This window comes from Equus asinus, chromosome X, assembly GCF_041296235.1.
Source record: "Equus asinus isolate D_3611 breed Donkey chromosome X, EquAss-T2T_v2, whole genome shotgun sequence".
Classification (NCBI taxonomy): Eukaryota; Metazoa; Chordata; class Mammalia; order Perissodactyla; family Equidae; genus Equus; species Equus asinus.
The window spans coordinates 45,596,805-45,610,249 of NC_091820.1; the positions used below are offsets into that span (position 1 = coordinate 45,596,805).

General features: G+C 39.0%; 1 protein-coding gene across 3 annotated transcripts in view; it reads left to right on the plus strand.

The window, feature by feature from the left end:
• The window catches only part of MED14 (mediator complex subunit 14), a 64,250-nt gene that overhangs the window by 26,120 nt on the left and 24,685 nt on the right, over positions 1–13,445 (plus strand). For all 3 annotated transcript variants that reach the window (XM_044763010.2, XM_044763011.2, XM_070502651.1), the window contains exons 13-16: positions 62–221; positions 3,246–3,440; positions 3,826–3,960; positions 8,859–8,935. In XM_044763010.2, the coding sequence (XP_044618945.1) occupies positions 62–221; positions 3,246–3,440; positions 3,826–3,960; positions 8,859–8,935 (567 nt within the window). The remainder of the gene's footprint in view (positions 1–61; positions 222–3,245; positions 3,441–3,825; positions 3,961–8,858; positions 8,936–13,445) is intronic.

Here is a 13,445-nt window from a genome sequence, read left to right on the forward strand (position 1 = left end):
GCACACAGTTAATCAGAAAAGTCTACGATTTTGTGATGTGGATTCTCTCTTTTAAATTAAGGTTTTGGCTTGGACAACAGCGTTGCAAACAATCTATAAAACATCTGCCTACAATAAGTAGTGAAACATTGCAGCTGTCCAATTACTCAACACATCCTATTGGAAGCCTTTCTAAGAATAAGCTTTTCATTAAACTTACCCGTCTTCCACAATACTACATTGTAAGTATGCACAGGGGTGATTTGGGTGATTGAGTTGAGTAATTCTGTTAGTATCTTGAAAGATTTATTGTTTGATTTTATTGCATATTTGACTTTTGTATAGTGATTCTCAACCCAGGAGAGCAAGGAGAGAGGACAGTCATGTCTCTAAGAAATTATATAATGGTCAATCAGAGTTGGGGAATATAAGGTTATGCCCCCATCCCTCACCCTAGGACTCTCCTATAAAAGGTCTAGTTTCTGCCTGGAATGAGGCATCTCCTCTGTATAGAAGAAAAAATTTGAAAGCACCTACTCTGAAGCTCTGGAGATGTTTTGGTGTCAGATCAACTTGTTTGGTTTTACTGGAATGTTAACCTGCATAATGCAGGCTTTTAAATGTGGGCTGCCTTAAGTAGCTTTATTTTCTCATCCTTAATTGATTGAAGGCAGATACATATCCATTTTATTGACTGCCTATACCTTTCAGGGCACGGTAAGATGTTTTCTTTTTTTTTTTTTTCGCTCTTTCTAGGTGCTTTCCAGTTAGTTTCTTTGAGATCTTTGAATTGGTTAAAATTTCCAAAAACTTGAAATATGGACTCGCCCTAAGTGTATTTCCCTACTTGTAGAAAGTTCTGTGTACACCAAGTAGATACTTTTGGCTAAGAATCTAAGATGTTTGAAAAACGTAATTCAGGATTGTTGGTTGAAGGTGATGGGAGTAAACTTTTTTAAGGTTTTGAGTTGTACTTTTTAAAGATATTATCTTTAAGAGTTATCCTGTGTAGCTTGACGTACTTTAAGTGGGGGTTACTTATGTAGACTAGTAAGTCTATCGTTGATGTGAATTTCACTTTTTTCTGAATTTTAAAACACCATCTATGGACCTAGATTTGACACGTGACAAAGGATTGTTGTTTCAGTTCTCAGCTGCCTGGTTTACATGTGAAATGATGTTCAGAATACTCACATAATAATCAAACCTGTGAGCACACAAAGATCTCTTATACTCAGCCACATACAAAATAAAATGGTGATAATTTATTGTTTTCTGACCTTATTTTGTATCAACAAAAAGCCAGGCTTTGGTTTCAATGATTAGTGATTTATTATATAACAATAATTTGTTTCACGTGACCTAGACGCAAAACTGAATGTATGTTACTCTTCATCCTCACTTAGGGATGACACATTCATATAAGTGGAAAAAACTGCTACCATGAACATTAAGAACAACTGCAGAAAGGCTTGCTGCCTTTGAATGTCATTTAGCCATTTTACTTTTGTCAGCTTTGTTAAGATACAATTTACCTACAGTAAAAATTCAGACATTTTAGCGTCTGAGTTTTAATAAATGCATACAGTTTTGTAACCTGCATCTCAACAGAACAGATCCATCACCCCCCAAAATTTCCTCATGCTGCCCCTCTATAATCACACCCTCCCCTCAGTCTCAACTAGTGACCGCTGACTTGTTTTCTCTCTCTAGTTTTTGCCTTTCAGTCTAATTTCTTTCACTCAGCATAATGCCTTTGACTTTCATTGATATTGTTGTATATATAATGGTTCATTCCTTTTACTGAGTAAAAGGACCACTGAGTAGTGGTCCATGGTATGGATGTAGCACAGTTCGTTTAACCGGTCTCCTGTTGTAGGACATCTGGGTTGTTTTCAGTTTGGGGCAATTATGAATAAAGCTTCTATAAGCATTTGCATATAGGTGTTTTTGTGAACTTAAATTTTCATTTCTTTTGGATAAGTAATTATGAGTGGGATTGTTGAGTCATATGGTTAAGTGTATGTTTAACTTTAAATAAGAAACCGCCAAATTGTTTTCTAAAGTAGCCAGACCATTTTGCGTTCCTTCCAGTAATACATGAGAGTTCTAGCTGCTCCACATTCTTGCCAGCACTTGGTGGTGTAATTTTTTTTAAATTCTAGCCATTCTGATAGATGTATAGTGGTATCTTATTACAGTCTTGATTTACACTGCCCTGATGACTAATGATGTTGAATGTGTTTTCATGTGCTTAACTGCCATCCATATATCCTTTGGTGAAGTGTCCGTTTTACTTTCAAGTCGTCTTTTTCCATCAGTGTGACACTTAGAGGTGTTGACCAAAGAATTTCCTGAAGAGAATGGGGGCGGGGAGAGGGAGGCAGGAAGGGAGACAGGAAAGTGTGTGTTGGTTAAGAGCCTTGTCCAGTGGCATTTATTTCTCTCACTAAAGTATTTGGAGGACTTTTCTTAAATTTTAGGCAGACTTTGTAAGCTAGTCTAGTGGGTAAGAGCAAAGTCTGTGGAGCCAGTCTTCTGGGATCAAAGCATGAGTCCATCACTTCTTAGTTCTGAGACCTTGGGCAAGTACCCTGATCTTCTTGTGCCTCAGTTTCCTCATCAGAAAAATGAAGATAATAATCCTGACTTCACAGAGTTATTAGGAGGATTAAATGTGTTAACATCTGTCAAGTTCTTAGGACAGGACATTACACATAGCAAGCTCTATGTCATGTTAACCTATTGTTGATGTTGTTGCTATCCTTATCCTCACATTACCAGATTTTTCATTTGAAAAAATAAGTTTATTTTTATATCCTTCCAAGTATGAGAGCTGTCATTTTTCTCTGCCGTCGTAGTGGAATTCTTAAGATGTTTTAATGGTTAAGGGAGACTGCAGGGCAATTTAAAATAGATACCATTCTAGAAGATCTAGTAGAGCTGCTGGACTTAAGCATACAATGTTTTCAGTTTATAAGCTGTGGAATGACTATGAAGAACACCTAATACTGATAGTCTCAATGTCCCATTTGGTATAGTTTATGGTATAGTTTAGTGTTCTTCTTTAGTCTGATCTTTTAGAAAGCAAATTATATATTTACTACAAATGTGGGCTTTTTGGACATCATGATCGATTTGTCCTTGTTTAAAGAAAAAAGACATCTACATTAGATTTATGATTCTGAGCCCTACTTGATATAAGGAGGAAAATATGCAACACTTCTTATTTCTCTGAGTCTCATTTCTGCTTTGGGCCTTGTTAGGTTGTGGAGATGTTGGAGGTTCCAAATAAACCCACACAGCTGTTGTACAAGTACTACTTCATGTCTGTGAATGCCACAGATCGCGAGGACAGCCCCGTCATGGCACTCCTACTGCAGCAGTTCAAGGAGAACATCCAGGAGGTAGTTTTTCGTACAAAAGCCGGGAAACAGCCTAGAACTGGTACCAAGCGCAAGGTATGATCACATGTGGAAATGACCACAGAATTTGTGTATGTTAACTTTGTTGTGTTCTTTAACCATTTTTAATATGGGAAAGAATTAGATATGATTTTTAAGAGACTGGGCAGCAATAAGGTTTAAGTAACAATTGTCTACATTTTCTTGAAAATGCTTGTCTTGTAATTAATTATATACCATTTTCCACAAGAGAACTTATTAAATACACAATATTTACTACTGTATTTCCAGTGTTTCCGTCAATATTTGCTCAATAAATATTCGTTGAATGAATAGCATTTTTTTTTGTTAACTTTGAGCTTTGTTACAGTAGTTTAACTGCCTTAACTAATTGTACCACATGTACTTTTTTACCCATTTGTGTTCTTTACTTAAATTCTAGTTGTCTGATGATCCATGTCCAGTAGAACCCAAGAAAACCAAACGATCAGGAGAAATGTGTGCCTTCAATAAAATCCTAGCTCACTTTGTCGCTATGTGTGATACAAATATGCCGTTTGTAGGACTTCGGTTGGAGGTAATTGTTGGGAACAATTTTGGGTACTCTAAATGAAAGAGTAATTTTTAAAATGCCTTGCTAAAGCTACATAGGTTCCGTTAGGAGAACCACAATGGTTGTGATCTTGTTTGTTTTGGGAGGGGTAGGGTTGAAATCATAGTATCTCATGGTATACATTTAAAACATGACTTAAATTGTTTTATCTCTCTGAATCCAAATTGTAGGCCTTCTGCTCTTTATGAAAATGGAAAGTAAATTCTTCCCAGTTAAAAAAAAAAAGGACAACTTTTGAGAATTAACATCTGCTTGTATACCTCTTAGTAGGAGCGTTATTTAACTCACTTAGAGATGGTTAGTTGATAAAGGGGTGGCTTAGGTGAAGCCATACATATTGCTTTACACACTAATAAAATTGGGTTCCTTTCTGTCAAGCAGGTCAGAAAGAACATTAAACTAAATTTTTACTTTTGTCACGTGGAAGAAGCAATAGACTTGCAAAATTAATATCTTTCAAGGATACACGGTTGTGATATCCAGCATGATCCCCAAACATGAAACTAAAGGGAGGTAACAGAACCTGTATTTTTATATTTCCAGAAAAGGCTTTGGCCAAGGATCAGCAGCCCTTAAAAGCAATACGCTAAACCTTAATTATTTCCCTCTACTTTAAAGTTTTACTTTTTGTAAGACTCTTCGCCTCTGTAAATTGTTGTGAGTGAAGAAGAGACCTGGAAATGTGGAAGTGGATTATTTCAGTTGAGCTTACGATAGTCTTGGGAAGACTTGTTGAAAACACTTTCATGCTTTAGAGCAGGGATCAGCAAGCTTTTTCTGTAAAGGACCGGATAGGAAGTATTTTAGGTGTTGTGGATTATATGGTCTCTTATTGTAGCTACCCAGATCTGCTGTTGTGGTGTGAACTAGCCATGGTTGATACTTAAACAAATGAGTATAGCTATGTTCCAATAAAACTTTATTTACAAAAACAGGCGGTGGGTTAGATGTGGCCCATGAACTATTATATGCTGACCCCTGCTTTATAGGGCTTCAGGATCTGAAGGCAGAGGATAAGGTGTGAAATTGTGAAGAGCAGCAAGAGCCCAGAGAAATCCAAGCCCAGAAACAGGCACCTAAAATAAAACTCATGTCCTCGATGTCCCAGCTCCTAGAACTGTGAGCTTGATGAATGTCCTCTGTCTGGGTACTGGCCATGGCTCCTAAACTGTACAGTGTCTACGTTTCTTATCTACTTGACCATGTTCTTGGGCTTTTTCATTGTCCATGTGGATTGATTACATGAATGTCATTCAGTTACTACCTTTGCAGTGGGAAGGGAGGCTACATGGTACCCAGGGGCAATGTAATGCTTCTCTCCCCCTTCCCACAGGCTAGAAATTGCAAAAGCTTGTGTCTTTGTAGTGCCCACATAGACTAACACCTATAGACAGACATCTTCTCTCTCCTCCTCCTCTGTCTGTTGCACACGTAGGACGTGTAAGAACATTCTGTAGTACAGGCAGACCTCGTTTTATTGCACCTTGCAGATATTGCAGTTTTCTTTACAAATTGAAGATTTATGGCAATCTTGCCTCAAGTAAGTCCATTGGTGCCATTTTTCCAACAGCATTTGCTCGCTTCATATCTCTGTCACATTTTGATAATTCTTGGAATATTTCAAACTCTTTCATCATTATTATATTTGTTATGGTTATCAGTGGTCTTTGATGTTACTATTGTAATTGTTTTGGGGCACCACCAACCACACCCATGTAAGATGGTGAACTTAATAAATGTTGTGTGTGTTCTGACTGTTCCACCGATGGGCATCTCTCTCCCTCTCCTCAGGCCTCCCTATTTCCTGAGACACAGTGATACTGAAATTAGGCCAATTAATAACCCCACAATGGTCCCTCTAAGTAGTGTTCAAGTGAAAGGAAGAGTTGCAAGTCTCTCACTTTAAATCAAAAGCTAGAAATGATTAAGCTTAGTGAGGAAGGCATATCAAAAGCTGAAATAGGCTAAAAACCAGGCCTCTTGAGTCAAACAGCCAAGTTGTGAATGTAAAGGAAAAGTTCTTAAAGGAAATTAAAAGTGCTACTCCAGTGAACACACGAATGATAAGAAAGTGAAACAGCCTTATTGCTGATATGGAGGAAGTGTTAGTGCTCTGAATAGAAGATCAACCAGCCACAACATTCTCCTAAGACAAAGTCTAATCCAGAGCAAGGCCCTAACTCTCTTCATGTCTGAGAAGGCTGAGAGAGGTGAGGAAGCTACAGAAGAGAAGTTTGAAGCTAGCAGAGGTTGGTTCGTGAGGTTTAAGGAAAGAAGCCGTCTCCGTGATATGAAAGTGCAAGGGGAAGCAGCAAGTGCTGCTGTAGAAGCTGCAGCAAGTTTCCAGAAGATCTAGCTGAGATGATTAATCAGGGTGACTACACTAAAAAACAGATTTTCAGTATAGACAAAACAGCCTTCCATTGGAAGAAGATGTCATCTAGGACTTTCATAGCTAGAGAGGAGAAGTCAATGCCTGAGGACAGACTGACTCTCTTGTTAGGGGTTAATGCAGCTGGTGACTTTAAGTTGAAGCCAGTGTTCATTTACCATCCTGAAAACCCTAGGGCCCTTAAGAATTACGCCAAATCTACTCTGCCTGTGCTCTATAAATGGACCCACAAAGCCTGGATGACACCACGTCTTTTACAGCATGGTTTACTGAATATTTTAAGCCCACTGTTGAGACCTCTGGCTCAGAAAAGATTTTTTACAAAATATGACTGCTCTTTGACAATGCACGTGGTCACCCAAGAGCGCTGATGGAGATGTGCACGAGATGACTGTTGTTTTCAGGCCTGCTAACACCACATCCATTCTGCAGCCCATGGGTCAAAAAGTAATTTCGACTTTGAAGTTGTATTATTTAAGAAATAGATTTTATAAGGCTATAGCTGCCAAAGATAGTGATTCCTTTGTTGGCTCTGGGCAAAGTAAATTGAAAACTTTCTGGAAAGGATTCATCACTCTAGATGCTGTTAAGAACATTTGTGATTCATAGATCAAAATATCAACATTAACAGGAGTTTGGAAGAAATTGATTGCAACCCTGATGGATGACTTTGAGGGGTTCAAGACTTCAGTGAAGGAAGTGCGTGCAGATGTGGTGGAAACAGCAAGAGAACTAGAAGTAGAAGTGCAGCCTGAAGATGGGACTGAATTGCTGCCATCTCACGATCAAACTTTACGGGGGAGGAGTTGCTTCTTATGGGTGAGCAGAGAAGGTGGTTTCTTGACATGGAATCCACTCTTGGTGAAGATGCCGTGAAGATTGTTGAAATGACAACAAAGGATTTAGAATATTACATACACTCAGTTGATAAAGCAGCAGGAAGGTTTGAGAGGATTGACTCCAGTTTTGAAAGAAGTTCTGTGGGTAAAATGCTATCAAACAGCATCATATGCTACAGAGAAATTGTTGGTGGAAGGAAGAGTCAATCAATGTGGCAGACTTCGTTGTTGTCTTATTTTAAGAAATTGCCACAGCCACCCCAACTTTAGCAACCACCACCCTGATCAGTCAGCAGCCATCAACATCAAGGCACAACTCTCCACCAGCAAAAAGATTACAACTCACTGAAGGCTCAGATAATGGTTAGCAATAGAGTATTTTTTAATTAAGGTATGTACATTGTTTTTTTAGACATAATGTTATTGTATACTTACTGGACTACAATATAGTGTAAAGAGAACTTTTATATGCACTAGGAAACCAAAAAATTCATGTGACTCACTTTATTGCAATATTCACTTTACTACGGTGGTCTGGAACCGAACCCGCAATGTCTCCGAGGTATGCCTGTACTGTATTGAACTCAATCAAGCTCTTAAAAACTAACCACCTTTTCCTTCTCTCAATGAAAAAGGCATGTTAAAGACAGCAGCAAGCACATTGTCTGCTTAAAGTAATTTATAGTGAGACGTGAGTAACCAAATTTAATCTTACCAGGGATCTTTATATCTCTGATCCATAGAATGGAGGTAGTACTTTTGAGCCCTCCCACGCTTCGCTGCCTTTGAATTTGAACCCCTACTGCCTATTTGATTAGCAGCTATTTTCCCAAATCTTTGCTCTTCCCAGACCCAAAAAGCAGGGCTCAGTCAAATACTTAGGGTTGCCTTAAATCCTGTCTGGAATAAGGTAGGTGTAAATAAATAGTCTGCCGTAGAAGACCTGGGAATATCTGCCAAAGGCAAGCAGTTCTTTGGTAGATCAAGTGACTTGCTGTCATACCTAAATAATCTGTAGTTCCACTGGTAGGGTCTGAGGCGCTATGCCTGCATTCATCTTTTTAACTCACTTTCTGAATCCTTCAATTGGGTAAGATACCTCATTGGATAAATGAATAAGTCAGGAATCCCTTCTTCTTTGGTTTCATGCAGGAAATAGTTTAATTGTTAAAAATAGAAATGTATTCCAGAAAAGTTAGAAACTAAAAACTACTGTTTGTGATTAAAAGTGAGATATGAGCGACTCAAACTTTGTTTTGAACAAATATAATGGAATTACACAAGAAAACCAATCTTATTTTACAGTTTCATTTAGAACCACCAGAATTGATTCTGACTGCTTTTGGCTTGATATAAAATTTAGGTAAATTCTCCTGAACTTTGAATATTTGCCACCTGTGGAGGTGTTTTGTTAACTAGAAGCTCTGGGTCATCTTTGATTTTCACTGGACTTTATGTAGTTTCCCAGGAAATCAAATGATGTGAGACAATGCTCATGACTAATATGTTGTAACTTTGGGACACAGTGGCCCTAGAACAGATGCCATGAGAATAGAGACAGTAGTACTTAGAAAAGGTAATTTCCTTTGTAAAATTGGTGGTCTGATATAACCGTACTTTTCTCTTTCCAGTTGTCCAATCTGGAGATTCCACATCAAGGGGTGCAAATGGAAGGTGATGGCTTCAGCCACGCAATTCGCTTATTGAAGTAAGTCCCTGTCGTGTGTCTCACTTGGCGCCAGACACATTGCAGCCAGACTGCCAGAGCTAATCCTCTCCTTTCATGAGACAGCATAAAGCAGAGTTCAGAACCTGTGGATGTCACAGATTTCTGCATAGCATTTCTAAGATCTGGGGGAGAATTCTCTTTCCCCTGCTGAGTGGAGATCCAGCGCCACTTGGTATTTTAGGATGTCTTTCCTCTGTATTTCATTCATTCCTCAGATGTTTACTCAGTACAACTATGTATCAGGCTTGAATTCTGATGGGGCCCTTCAGGATGCCAGGGGTTCACATAGCAGGGAGTTCTGGGCTAGTTCGAAAGTCAGGAAGGTTATCCCTAGGGAAGTACCAATTGTACTCTGACTGAAGGATACGTGAAAATTTACCAGAGGAGAGGGAGCTAGGGTGGGAGTGGGCCGTTCTAACCAGAAGGGGTAACTACTAATGTGAAGGTTTGGAGGTGAGAAAAAGCTCGCCATCCTGGAACTGAAAGAAGTTCACCATGGCAGGAATTGGGTGAGATGAGGCCAGAGATGTAAGTAGGAAGGGGTCAGATCCGCTAGGGCTTTGTAAGTGTCCTTAAGAAATTTAGACTTTATCCTAATGGTGATAAGAAGCCATCAGATGATTTTAAGTGGAAACTGACATCATTAGATAGGTGTTTTGAAAGCTCACTCTGATAGCAATATAGAGAATAAATTGGAGGGGAACAAGACTGAAGTAGCAAGGCCGGTTGCTGAAATGGTTCACACCAGAGTTGTTGGTAGCTTAGACCAGAGAAGGTTCCACAAGGACTTAGGGGATGAAATATTCAAGGGTTGGTGATTAGATTGATGTCGAAGGTAAGAAAGAGGAGACTCAGGTAGCAGAGATGACTCTGTTTTATCTTGGGCAAATGATGGATGATTGTGGTGTTTTCTGAGATAAGGGACATTGAATGTGAGTTTGAAGGGGCTTTGCTAAGTTTGGGGTGCCTAGACATCCCTTTGGGAAGACAAGGATGTGTCTCAAGCTCAGGTGACAGGTCTGGGCAGGAGAAATAGATGAATCATTACCAAGGTGGTAGTAATTGAGCTGGGATAGTAAATTAGATGACGAGGAAAGAGGAGACAGAGGGTTTGCTTCTAAACAGATAGAGGACAAGGGGTCAAAGAATGCTTAGGAGGAAAGCTAACACAGTCTGTGTGCTATATGAGGTGACCAGGATGGACTTGCAAAGCTAGCATGCCATTTAAGAGAGAAACCTTTCTCTCTTTTTGGCATTTGCATTATTTCTTAGATGTTACTTAATAACGTAAATCATATAAGCATTTTTTATTTATCAAGAATGGCAGCTCTGCAGTTCGAGCCAGTGGGGCTTTAATTTTTGCTACTTGGGAATCAGTTTGTTTCTGTGGAAAATGGGAAGGAATGGCAAATAGCGTGCACTCCACCCCTGTGTCATGGTGCTCACTTTAGAGAAAGAGTTGAAGAGCTAGAATAGCTTCCCCTCCTTGCTATCTTAAAACCGTCTCTACCGAAAGTTTTCAGGAGAGCTGGTCTTAGAATGGAAATCAATAGGAAAATGTAATACTTTTCATTTAATTGCCTTTGGTTTTGAATTACTTCTGCCTAAGGGTTTTTTTCCTCACTCTTCTTGGCAACTGCGGATAACTAGATGATGTTAACATTTGTGTTCTATTCTTTAGTTATATTTTTCATGTTTTGCAAGAGTTTTAAAATATCTTGCTGTCAGCATTTTTATGAAAGAAATTTCAGTCCCCTTTCTTCTTGAACTCAAGAGAACTCATAATAATTCTACCTAGGAAGGAAGCACTTCATATTTTTTAGTTTCATTTTACAGTAATTTTTAAGAAAGTCTTTACTATATCCTGGCTATTGTTTTCTTTATTTAAAACTTAAAAGGAGAGGCTGGCCTGCTGGTGTAGTAGTTAAGTTCATGTGCTTTGCTTCGGCAGCCTGGGGTTCATGGGTTCGGATCCTGGGCACAGACCTACACACCGCTCATTAAGCCATGCTGTGGCAGCATCCCACATACAAAATAGAAGTAGACTGGCACAGATGTTAGCTCAGCGACAATCTCCCTTACCAAAAAAAAAAAAAAAAACTTAAAAGGAAAATATATAGAAATGGATAAATTAAAGATATCTGTTTGTCTGGTACATGCTGTCCATTATGGGGGTAAAGTATAGAAATGAAGAAGGAAAAAGTAAATGATAAATATCTAACCATGATTTTATTAAATTAAAAATCTGGCATAGATCTAATTAGTAGATAGTTGCTTTAATGCATTTAATATTCAGAAACTCTTCTATTTGAAAGATTTTATTTTTCCTTTTTCTCCCAAAGTCCCCTGGCACATAGTTGTGTACTTTTAGTTGTGGGTCCTTCTAGTTGTGGCATGTGGGATGCCACCTCAGCGTGGCCTGATGAGCGGTGCCATGTCCACGCCCAGGATCCGAACCGGCGAAACCCTGGGCTGCCACAGTGGAGCACGCAAACTTAACCACTCAGCCACGGGGCTGGCCCCCAGAAACTTCTTTTAAAAGCTTTTAGTCCTAGATGAGCATATAAGTTGATACTTCAAAACTTTAAAATTGAGCACATTTTTGTTCTCTTTGCTAAAAATCTGTTCTGTTCTTGTTCAACTTATCTCCTTGAGACTATTGAGCAGGCCTCCTTGCTGTGTCTCCTGGTAAACACCTTAGATTGCTGAGGTTCGTGGACCGGTGCCTTGTGCGGATTCACAAAGGGCCTGGACCCACCAGCACAAACGACACAAGTCTCAAGAGCAGCATGCTCACACTGCCTAGTCTGGAGCTCTTGAGCAGACTTCCCACCTTCTCTTGAACTAACATTACAGTGATGGGTGGTGGTGCTGGTCCTCTAGTCACACCCAGGAGGTTTTTTCATCTTGTCCATTGCGTTTCTTTGCCTCTTGTAGCTTATGCAATTAATGCATAGGCACAGCTCTTTTTGCAGGTTGTGTGACTCACCTTGTGTCAGTTGTGTGACTTAGTCCTTCTGCATCTGCATGTGCAACTTTTATAAAACCCTCTTCACTTTCCTTGCAGGCACAGATGCGCTTCTTTTACTAGCACTTTCAGTGATCGCCCCACTTTTGCACCACCTGGACATAATGTGGTTACTGATGTTTGTAAAACCTCTCAGAATGAAACTGACACACAGCACATGGCAGCCAAAAAAGGAGCAGTGCTTACACACATCTGCCCTAGAAGACCAAAGCCTAGTTCCTAAATTTGTTCAGTACTCAGAATTATAGGAGAAAAATCAGTCAGGAGTAGCTGTTCAGATCAAAAATCTTTTTTGAATTGGTAGAAATTTTCAGATAAGGTTCTTAATTTTATTTTCCTCAGCTCTTAATTTTTGGCAAATATAATAGTATTTTGCATTTGTAACAATTTTGTCTGATTTCTGTTTGGGCAACCTTTTGTTTTTTCCCCTCACATGTGGGGAAGATTAAAGTTACAATTGTAGTTTATTTTTATTCTCTCTGTTACATTTATAACCTTAAAAGCAAGTAAACATTTTGCAGGTTTCTTGAAGTAGAGCCAATTATATCTGTATCATAGATTAAGACAGTGACATAGAATGCATTTTCAGGGTCGTGTTGTCCCTGACAGCATAAATTGAAAGGAGTCTTACTTGTACCTTGGTTCTTACTTGAAAACATGCTGGCTGGCTTCTGTGTGTGCATTTTCTGACCAGATAAATTTCATGGAACACCTATTTTAAAGAAGATAGTGTACTGCATTTTTATTTTCAAAGTCAAGATTTAAAAATCTATCTGAATTGGCTGCTTTGTAACTCCTATGGGTCAGGCTTATGTTTTGAGGGGTAGGGGCAGGCAGAAGTCCTCAGGATACCAATCAAGTTGAGAAGCATATATGCAGTGTATATGAGTTCTATAATAATTACCCCAAATAACATTGGACGAAATCTTTCTGGTAGTGATAAAAAGTATGTAGTATAAAAGATTTAACTTTTGACAAACTTAACTTGTACATTTAAGAGGAGCTGTGGTGGAATTTTTAATTAATTGAGAAAATTTCAGAACTACATTATTTCTGTTTTTATGCAACTTGTATAGCTTTCTTCCTTCCCCCCTACAAATTTTGTTTTTACCGTCCGCAGTCTCTGTCTCTTTTTTGCTCTCTGAAGTGTTTTATTCTAGGTCAGTGGTTCTCAAGCCCAGGGCGATTTTGCCCTCCAGGGGACATTTGGCAATGTTTGGAGATACTTTTGGTTATTATCAACTGAGAAGAGCGGGTGGGAGGTGCTACTGGTGTCTAGTAGGTAGAAACCAGGGCTGCACAGAACAGAGCCCCACAACAAAGATTTATCCAGCCCAAAATGTCAATATTGCCAAGATTGAGGTGGTGTTGCCTTCTGAATAAGAGGACTGAACCAAGATGCCGTATTTCCAATTATATTTGTTTTTTGCCTTAGATATTGATGATAATTATACCGAGTCT